The 10,082-nt window shown below is 34.5% G+C and overlaps 2 protein-coding genes across 4 annotated transcripts; one reads left to right on the top strand and one right to left on the bottom strand.

Moving 5' to 3' along the window:
* The first annotated feature begins 1,726 nt into the window (after window positions 1-1,726).
* LOC119668652 (mucin-3A) lies at window positions 1,727-7,294 on the top strand. Of its 3 annotated transcripts, none has more exons than XM_038078233.1 (10): window positions 1,727-2,006; window positions 2,106-2,233; window positions 2,788-3,792; window positions 3,853-4,425; window positions 4,494-5,995; window positions 6,051-6,211; window positions 6,289-6,568; window positions 6,623-6,793; window positions 6,849-6,953; window positions 7,018-7,294. In XM_038078233.1, exons 2-10 carry the CDS (start codon window positions 2,137-2,139, stop codon window positions 7,165-7,167), a joined length of 4,044 nt encoding a protein of 1,347 aa, XP_037934161.1. In that variant the 5' UTR covers window positions 1,727-2,006; window positions 2,106-2,136; the 3' UTR covers window positions 7,168-7,294. The 3 variants fall into 3 exon arrangements, with proteins under 3 accessions (XP_037934161.1, XP_037934160.1, XP_037934162.1); XM_038078232.1 differs by having other exon boundaries at window positions 1,728-2,006; window positions 4,491-5,995; XM_038078234.1 differs by having other exon boundaries at window positions 1,731-2,006; window positions 2,959-3,792; window positions 4,491-5,995; window positions 7,018-7,293.
* A 1,692-nt stretch (window positions 7,295-8,986) lies between these two features.
* On the bottom strand, window positions 8,987-10,059 carry LOC119668655 (splicing factor 3A subunit 2). The gene is made up of 2 exons (XM_038078237.1): window positions 9,925-10,059; window positions 8,987-9,866 (listed from the first exon to the last, which is right to left on the bottom strand). The coding sequence occupies exon 2, from the start codon at window positions 9,832-9,834 to the stop codon at window positions 9,034-9,036; it is 801 nt and encodes a 266-aa protein (XP_037934165.1). The 5' UTR covers window positions 9,835-9,866; window positions 9,925-10,059; the 3' UTR covers window positions 8,987-9,033.
* Between the last annotated feature and the right edge of the window lie 23 nt (window positions 10,060-10,082).

The following is a 10,082-nucleotide window of genomic DNA, read 5'->3' on the forward strand; positions in this document are numbered from 1 at the left end:
TGGAAATGGCCTATTACTGGATTTTGATTACAAAAAATAAGAAATGCTAGTAAGTTTTTATTTAATTTTACTACAACTACTTGCAAGAACAAACCTATAATAAATCTATTACAATAAAAAGTATTATCTTTTATCTCAACGTCTAATGTCGTAGTGTCGCGAAAATTCCGCAATAACAAATGTGACACAATTTTTTCAAGTTACCGAGCAAATTTCTTCAGATTGTTATTTTATATGACATTTACACTGGTCTCAAATGACTGATTTGGGTTAAAAATCAAAAATGATGAGCAAATGACTGATTTCTGCATATAAAATCTTATATGTTCCATTTGCTGATTTTGTACAAATGAGTTTCAACGAGTTTCAAATGAGTTCCAAATACGTTCCAAATGCAAATGAATACATTGAACATACCATAAATAAAAGTTTTTAATGGCATTTTGACAGTTTGAGAAAGCAGTTTTTGAAATACCTGCAAAAAAAGGTTAACAAATATTTTGTGGTTGCATTTTTTTAAAAACGATGCACCACTTTTTGGAACTTCACTTCTAAAAAATTACTTAAAGCTAAAAACAAGTTTTCAGTTTATATTAGACGTTTTAAGTTTCTCGCAAGTGTGGCAAAAAATGTGTCCTGCCTATATTCGCTAAGCGAGACATTGGCATCATATGTTATGTTTTGGCAAATAGTAAACCTTGCATATGTGCACATAGTGCAAGCAAATCACATTTTGTATAAGAATAAATAATTATTATAAATGGAAAATTTTTATAAATACAGATTTAAAAAGAATAGTAAAAATGTTGAAAATACAAAATAAAACATTGAAATTTTTTCTTTTTTCCCAATTCTTAAATTTATAAAATATTTGAATTATATTTGAATTTTTGTTTACATGTGATTTTTAACATATGATTGCAATATTCGTTAGAATTTCGCTTTTTGCGTTGGTAACACTTTTTTCTTTACTGGCCGAAGTGTGTGGACAGTATACAACTACTGACCTAGATAGAGAAAATAATGTTAGGTCTTTTTAGTGGTTCGCAAGTATGGCAAAAAATGCATGTTGGCCTGTATTGGCTTCGCGAGACATTGACAGCACTGTTGCAATCTGTGAAGTGTTATATTTTGACAAATAGCAAAAATAAATATATTGCAAATTACATTGTGTATAAAAATAAATAATTAACATAAATTGAAAATTAAATTGAATACAAAATAAAAAGAATAGTAAAAATGTTTAAAATTTCAAATAAAAATTAAAATTTTTTCTTATTTTCCAATTTTCAAATTTTTGAATTTTTATTTATATATAATTTTTGATATATGATTGCAATATTCGTTGGAGTTTCCAATGAATGTTCACTATAGTTCGCTTATTGCGTTGGTAACACTTTTTTCTTTATTGGCCGATGTGCTTGGCCGATGTAGAGAAAATAGTGTTGTTGTTTTGTGTACATTTCTTGATATGTACTATACTTTCAATCTTATTGTAAGGAATGAAAGTATATTTTACTCCAACATTTTTTTGGCACGTGCCAAAAATCATATTGGCAACATCAACAGCTGATAAATCAGCTTTTTGATATGAGAAAATATTAATAATAACGAATGTAAATACTTTCAAATGACATTCGAAATGAGTCATTTGCGGTCAGTGTAAATGCCATATTACTTTATTATAATTACTTTAATGTGTCCTAAAAAAATGTTTACAACAACCATATATATATGCTACAAAACACATACCGTACAAATAGTTTTGTTGGTGTGGCAACTCTAAAACGTCTTGCAGCCTTCCATATTCCAATAAGTGTACGGGAAATCTTTTCCAACTGCGACATATACACATTCTATTCGCTTAAGGTGGTTATGTATTATCAATATTTTATTGATGGGATAATTTAAATTACTTATCTGCAGTTTTTGCAATTAAAAGTAATCAAAATATAGCAATTAAAATATTAATTTAAAGTTGCGAAGTGAAAGAAGTACATAAACAGGTAAAAATTGTATTCCAAAGAGTCAAGTTAATTTGAAAAAAAAAATTTTATGTGATATTTGTGTGCAATTAAAGTCATTTATTCTGCTTATACTTTTAGTGTTTTATAACAACTCACAATTGCTAATAAAATGAGCACTAATGATCCCAATATTGGGCCAGGTGGACCGGGCATCGGTGTGACTGGGAACACTGGTGGAGTAAGTGGGGTTTCTACGGCTGCAGCAGGTAGGTTAACGTGAATATGAAAATAATTACTTTTATATCATGGTAGGTAGGGTGATTATGCTCCCATCGTTCTGTTTTTGTGTATCATATCTTTCCCTGTGTCAAATGACTGTTGCGTTTTGTTGACGTAGATGTGTACGTGTGATTGAATATATCCTCAGTTGGATTAAATGTTTGTTTATGTTTTTTCAATAATAAAAACTAAAAGTAATGTTCTTAGAGTATATCCTTTGCAGATATTAAATAATTTTTAGGGTTTGAATATGTTTATTAGTGTATTCGTATTATATATTACCCAAATAGTTAGAATGAATTAAATTTCATAAAATGATGGACGTCTATAAAGGATTGAGTATCGCTAGTTACATAAAGTTGGAAGTAAACCTTAACCATAGAAAGTAAATAATTTATATGTTATCGGAGTATCTGACGAGTTTTATATCAGATTGTTCTATTAATGTTTTATATACGTAGCTACGGCGTAAGGGTTCCATACTGCAATGCAAAGAGATTCATAACCGACATACAAAGATATACAATTTTATCATTTACAGAACCTTTTAAAATTATTAAAAATCAAGTTATACAACAGCAAACACAACAAAATTCACAAATACCACCAAGAATAAATACACATAATTACCCGGCTAGCCCTGTGCACAAAACCTATTTACCATTTCAGTCACAAATACAGTTAAAAAATTTTCAAAATTCCTTCAATTCAGTTGCAGCCAAGTTGACGCACGTCAAAACCGCCGCTATTGATTCAGGAAGTGGCACTCTCGTAAGTGGAATAACTATAGGTGGCGTTTCTGGTGGAGGTAGCGGTATGTTGGCCAGTGGCGTGTCATCCGCAGGTGCTATAAAAGTAGCCCCAGCGGGAACAGTTAATAGCTCTATTGTTACCCCGATTGGGATGAATGCTTCACAATCGACTACTGCAATTCGAGCAATTGGAACTGGTGGCCAATCAACACAAGTACGTGTTGTTATGCCAAGCGCTATTATGCCGCCGACTATGATTAAACAGTTTGAAAGTGTCGCTACTGGCCGTACACAAATAACAGCAATACCCGCAGCTGCTGCTCGTAATGCCGCTAATACGTCAATAACTGTGACACGTCCTGGTACACAGACTACATATTTGCCACGTGCTGGAGTGAGTGCTACACAAATCACTGGAATGGGTGTTACTACGGGACAACGTGTGATTACCCCAATAAGAACTGCTCCAGTTGCAGGAGCTACAGTTACTGGTTTGACTGCTGCCGGTAATTTTGTACGTGGCACTGCTGTAAGCAAGAATTCATCCCCGGCAACAACAGTTATATCTCCAGCTACAAGCACAACTTGGATGGCAGCCAATAACTCTGGACAAGTACAACTTATAAGAGCCATTCCACATCAGCCAAGACAACGTATAATCACCACGCAAGGTATAAATAATGCCGCGGTCGGAACTGGAGTTTCGGGAAGTAATACTTTAGTAGCAAGCTCTGCTACTGTGGCTCCAACAAGTGTTGGTCAAATACAAGGTCAGCAGAATCAAAGTGTGGCAAGTGAGTTTAATATATTAAATATTTAAAATTTTTTATTTTAAATTTCCTTTTTTAATTTAGCGAATATACAAACTGTGCAGCCACAACCAGTACCCCACAGTCAGCAGCAACAAACTTATGTAGCTACTTTAGCAACAGTGCTACCATCACGTCAACATCAGGCTACATTGGTTTATTCTTCTTCACAGCCGCTGTCGCAGCCTCAGGCATACAGTCAGTCTGTGGCTACTGGCCAACGATTCGCAGTTGCTAGCAGTTTGGCTAATGCGGCCACAGGACAACGCCAAGTCCGACCTATACCGCTCGGAAAATCCTTTTCTACAACAAAACTAAATACTACAAGCATAAGTATACGTCCACCGTCATTACCGCAATTGGCGCCATCGATTGGAACTGCTGTTTCTAATACCAATGTATCAACAGCGGCCATGGCTTCCAACTCACCACGCAGTACAACAGTTGCTGGTGTGTTGGCCTCCACCGCAACTGTTATTCCTACAACTAACTTGTCATCTACTCGTATAATACAATTGCAACAACAAAGCGCACAACAGTTACTTGGGCCTGCTGGACGCTTAACTGGCAACGTAATGCTGCAACCAATTATAGTAAATGCTTCTAATAATAAAATTGGCAAGTCAACATTTTATTTTAATCATATATAATTTTAAATAATAAATTCTTTTTTAATATTATAGCAGGAATAAGACCATCTGTGACAATGGCTGCCAAATCTCAACCATCTCTGACTATTACTCAACTAGGAATAGGAAAGTTACCCGGAGCAGTCTCTGCCAATAATGTAGGACCACAAAACATAACAGCCAATATACAGACAATTGTCAATAACGGTGGTGCTTCTCCGTCGACAACTACCTCGAATGTGAGTGTTCCTAACCTGTCGTCATCAGCGAACACACAACTGGTAAATGTGTCACAGGCACAAATATTGACTACACAAAACATATGCTCATCAGCACCAACGGTTGTGCCACTTGCAATTACACGAACACAAACTGCTGGAGGAATTATTTCAGGTACTATACCGATTAAAAACGCCAATACCGTAACTGTGGGAAAAGTAATGACACAAGCTCAAGTAAATGCTGCAAATAACGATGCCAACTTGCCAGCTAGCGTAACGACTTGGCATGCCGCCGCTGCTTCTGCGCGACCGCACAGTGGCAGTAATACTGGAGTGCCTGCTTCGTCCACAACTCCCACATCCAGTATCATGACTGCAACAAATGCAATGCTGTCGTCTACAGTTGCATCTGGTACCAGCACGTTTTTACCACCTGGTAGTACCATATACTATGAGTCAGTCCCTGCAAACTCAGTACAAGTATCGACCGGGGTTCTTTCTCTCACCACCACAACTGTGACCAGCAGCACTGTATCACATACATCAGTAGGCAGCACACAAAGTACTTTACCAATTTCTTCGATTCCTTTTGTGTCCAATTCAGCAAACTCAACAGCTACGTTTACAGTTGTGCCGTCAAATGCACGCAACTTGAGCCAGCTTCAAATACCAGTTTCCAGCACAACGGGTTCTATGCAATCAATGCCAGTACGTTTTAACGCACAATTATCAGCAAGCTCCGTGGGCCATGCCGCTACAGAAGCAATCACAGTTTCTCAGCCAACTACTCAATTAGTGCAGGGTGCTGCTGTGAATACTGGACAACAAATCATAATACCAGCCCCACATGCAGTACAAACTTCTGGACCCATAACAGGACAAGCACCGCAACATATGGTTATACCATTGCCAACTTCTATTAAAGTAACATCTGGTGTAAATACTGGTGGTACGGTTGTATCTAACTTTTTACGCAAACGAGAAGCTGATGGTTCTCCCATTCGCGCTGCTAAAAATCTTGGACCAACTCTGCTTTCAATGAGTTCTAATGCTACGACATTGAATTCACCGATTGTACCTTCGGTGGGAAATTCCTTAAACGTTTCAGTTGCGACTACATCTTCAAATACGACTCCGTTGACTGTGGAAGCTTTAGCTAAAAAAGAAGGAAGTAATGTGCGAGTTAATCGTGCTGATTCGCCAGCATCGTCTGATGGTTCTACTACAGTATCAGCCAATTCTTCTCCTGGTGTAGAACAGCAAATGGCAGATGTTAACATAATACTTAACCCAACATCTGTTGCCAATGACTCGACTCATTTCAATCCCATTAATGATGTATGTATTCAAGAATCTGATATGTTTAAATTATTTTATTGTATATTCAATTTAGTTGTATCCTAACCATCACTCCGTTGTAAATCAGAGCAATGCCGGAAGCACACCAGTTAGTTCGCGAAATTCGTCAGTAGATCAACAACAGAATTATGCGCCATCACAGAGAACAAATGGAAATGTTCTTGATCATCCACGCAAAAAGTTGCGACGCTCAACGTAAGATTTGTTAAAGATATGTGTGTATAATGTGTATTGTGTCTAATGTGTCTATTGTTTTTTCTTATTCTCTGCAGCAATGATAGTCAACAGTCATCGCAAAGTCAAACTTCACTCAGCTTACCACCACCGACTTCTGCTGCTATGGTCAGAACTAACACAACTTTAACCGAAGATACTTTGGCCCCTAGTGCAACTAATGGTACATTATTACCAGCACCAAGCTACGAGGAACACAGTGTGGTTTTAAATAACAATCACAAAGTGAATAATGTGCCACCAGCCACAGGCAACAAGGAAAACACTAAACCCGTTGAATACATTTTACGAAGACCACGTAATTGCACATTGCTACACGTAAGTAAAGTACAACATATAGAAAACCCTTCAATCAATTTATTTTCTTTTTAGACCTACAAACAGACTTGGAAATCCGCAAATAATCATTTCCAACGGCATTCAGACGTAAAGCCACGTGAAGAAAGACGTCCAACTGTTATTGATTTGGCAAATCAGACAAATGTCCAGGGTAAAATAAACGGTTGGAAAATTCATCATTTGCGTTCGCAAATGGAAGATTTGGTATATGCGAATTAATTTTGTAAATACTTAAAATAATTATTTTGTATATTATTAGTGCGAGAATGAGTCGAACGGATATGACAAACTTGCTGAAATGTTGCAACAGATGGAGACGCACGAGACAAGTCCAGAATTGGAACGCATCAACGAGCTACTAAAAGTTTGTATATTTTCTCTTTTTTTCTTATATTATAAAGTATAAATATTAATTTATTATATTGTAGGGAAACATGCAACGTAGCAAAATTATTATTGACGGCTTAACTGACGCCCAAAGTCAGATAATGAAGATATTTGAACACAAGTCTCATGTCTCCGACATTATCAATCGTTGTGCATCGAAACGTAACTTTAAGAAGCGCGAAAAAGTTTAGACTTCATTCTCATTTATACCATTTCTTTCTAATAAATTATTTTTAATTTTAAATAAAATATTGACTGCTACTGAATACGGTAAAAAGTTAATTTAGATTTTATTTTTTTCTATGAACACCCGAAACGGGAATATCCATATATTTTAAAACCAACTATTTTATATTTTTAATCAATAAAGAATTTATTTTGAAAATAGTTGTGTTTATACTCAGATTATGGTGCTATTTATTAATTAGCAGTATTTGTAAATTCATTATTTTAGTGTTTTTATATCAAATAGTGTATATTAAATGAATAGTTTAAACAATTTTTTTTAATGTAACCTATTGTGGCGAAGATTCAGAAAGTAGCATATTTTTATTATATATTAAATCTAAAAACCTTCGAAAAACCTTAATTGAAAACAATAGTTTATATTAAGAAAATAGTTTCTTTCATTATAACTGACATTAAAAATTAATTTAATATATTAAATTTTAATTTAGAGGGATTTTGAATAGCAAAGAAAGAAATAAAGGACAAACACAAAAATTTATTTTTAATTTTATTGAAGTTTGGCTGACCATACAACGCTGTTTCGAGTATTGTAAAGTACTCTTCATCAGTGGTCTTTGGAATTATCGAATTTTTATTTAATTAGTTTATAGTCCGTATATAATTTGTTTGGACTGCAAGTGCCAGGCTTAGAACAAATTATATACGGACTATAAACTAATTAAATAAAAATTCGATTATTCCAAAGACCACTGATGAAGAGTACTTGGCAATACTCGAAACAGCGTTGTATGGTCAGCCAAACTTTAATAAAATTAAAAATAAATTTTTGTGTTTGTCCTTTATTTATTTCTTTGCTATTCAAAATCTCTCTAAATTTTAATAAAGCTTCTTTGTCACCATACAAAGAAATCGTAGCTTTACAGCAACACGAGTACTTTATTCATTAAATTTTAATTCAATATTAATTTTAATATTTATTAAAATTATTTTTATTAAATTAATTTTATTTAATTAAGTTTAATATATTAAATTCTGTACATATGCAACTCCATGCATCATTATAATTTAGTGATGATGTAAAAATGAATATCTGATTATGTTAAGCACTTGATTGGAATATGTAAAAGCATTAATGCTATAACACTTTTTTGAAATCACAAAAATGTTATTCAAGAAATTCGAATTAATAGCTTGAGAGTATTGATTCGTTGCACTTTTTTACGTAAGCAATGATCTTACGAGCAGAGTCGGAGAGCCGTAGACATAAATTTTTAATAAACAGAGATTTTAATATTTCAATAACCTACTTTGACTAACAAAAAAATAGATGCACTGCTTATAGTAGAATAAGGGGAATCAGAATCCAGTGTAGTAAATCATTTGAATTAATGTTTTTATATATGGAAAATATGGTAGCCCTAACCTTTCTGAACTTACTATTAATTTCTTGTGTATGAGACAGTTTGTTTTTAATATAAGAAAATAAAACTTCGACTAAAGGTAGATTTCATAGTGTTAACTTAAGCTGCAATAACAACTAAGTCATGTTTAAGCCACCAGCTTTGTTGATTTAATTCATAATAAAGTTAATTTTAAGATTTAAGTTAAGTCTGTGAACTCTGCCCTAAGTATTGTCTTCCTTTTATTAAATGTTCACGAAGAAATAATAATAGCTTCTCTAACAATTTTAACTTTAATCTAGAATAAGGCATACGAAACATATATTTCTCCTTTACCTAAACTAGATATGCTTTATGAACTCAAATATGGAAATATGAAGTATTTTGATAAATTAATTATATTTTTCCTTAATTACATTTGATAATTTTAGTAAAAATATTAAATCTATATTTTTTAAATAAATGTTTTTACATTGGTGGTGGTGGAACCGGTAGAACTCCCATGGGTGGAGGTGGTGGCACCCCGTTAAAAATATGATGAGGTCGCGGTGGTCCTGGAATTGGAAAGCCTGGCGCACCAAGCGCGCGTTGCAATTGTGGTGGCGGTGGTGGTATGATTTTCGGTTCAAATTTGAATGAAAATTGCAGAAAGAATTGTTTTGTGTCACGATTCCAATGCGTCCAAAACTTTCCTTCTGTCTTCTCCACCTCACGTGATGGTACTTTAAACGCAATTGTTTCGTATGGTTCGGCGGCAAAAAGTAAATATTGCCACTTACGGTCTGGTGGTTCGATTTTTTGTTCATAAGCTGACATAAACCGATGTCTCGGTATGATACCTTCGGATATCTCAGGATAGTCAATTTGAAAAAGTAACGATTGCTGTCCATTATTTGGATCACGTTGTTTTGTGACACGATAACCAGGTCTACCAATTTTAACAAACTTTTTTGGTTCAACTCTAGGTTTTTCTGGTGCTAACATTGAAGGTGCCTCCTTCGCTTCCTTAGCAGAACGACGCGCAAGATTTTCTTGATGCTTCTTACCCTGGGTGTGCGCTAAGTAACTGCCTTCATTGTTATGCAGTGTTAAGCAAAGCTTGCATTCGTAAGAACCAAGATGATTTTTCATAAAATACGGATCTTTGTTTAAATCAATAGTCTCCAGCGCAAGTTGGCGGAGACGTTCCTTGCGGTCGCGATTGGTTTCCGACCATGATGCAACGCCACCACTACCAGTTTTACCACCGGCGCGATTTTGAAAGTCCATATTGTATGCGATTGAGTTAACTTTGCCGTATACTAGATAAATGTTAAATATTTAATATTTTGTATATATTAAAAACTTTATTTTGCTTACACCGCTCAATGCGTCCTTCGCTATCGTATCAACGTTGCTAACAATTTTTTAAGTTATCTATCGTCGCTGTCAAAATTACGAACACCGTGCAGATAAAATAAACGTTTGGAAAATTTTATATTTTCAATTATTTTTTAACTAAGGTATCTTAAAATATT

Source organism: Teleopsis dalmanni, chromosome 1 (assembly GCF_002237135.1).
Source record: "Teleopsis dalmanni isolate 2A chromosome 1, ASM223713v2, whole genome shotgun sequence".
Taxonomy (NCBI): domain Eukaryota; kingdom Metazoa; phylum Arthropoda; class Insecta; order Diptera; family Diopsidae; genus Teleopsis; species Teleopsis dalmanni.

Bases quoted from the DNA above. Each gene is read 5' to 3' on its own strand.
- LOC119668652 (XM_038078232.1), top strand. From the start codon at position 2,137: ATGAGCACTAATGATCCCAATATTGGGCCAGGTGGACCGGGCATCGGT. The intron at 3,793-3,852 runs GTGAGTTTAATA...TTTTTAATTTAG, and splicing joins GCAGAATCAAAGTGTGGCAA to CGAATATACAAACTGTGCAG. The intron at 6,794-6,848 runs GTATATGCGAAT...GTATATTATTAG, and splicing joins GTTCGCAAATGGAAGATTTG to TGCGAGAATGAGTCGAACGG.
- LOC119668655 (XM_038078237.1), bottom strand. From the start codon at position 9,834: ATGGACTTTCAAAATCGCGCCGGTGGTAAAACTGGTAGTGGTGGCGTT.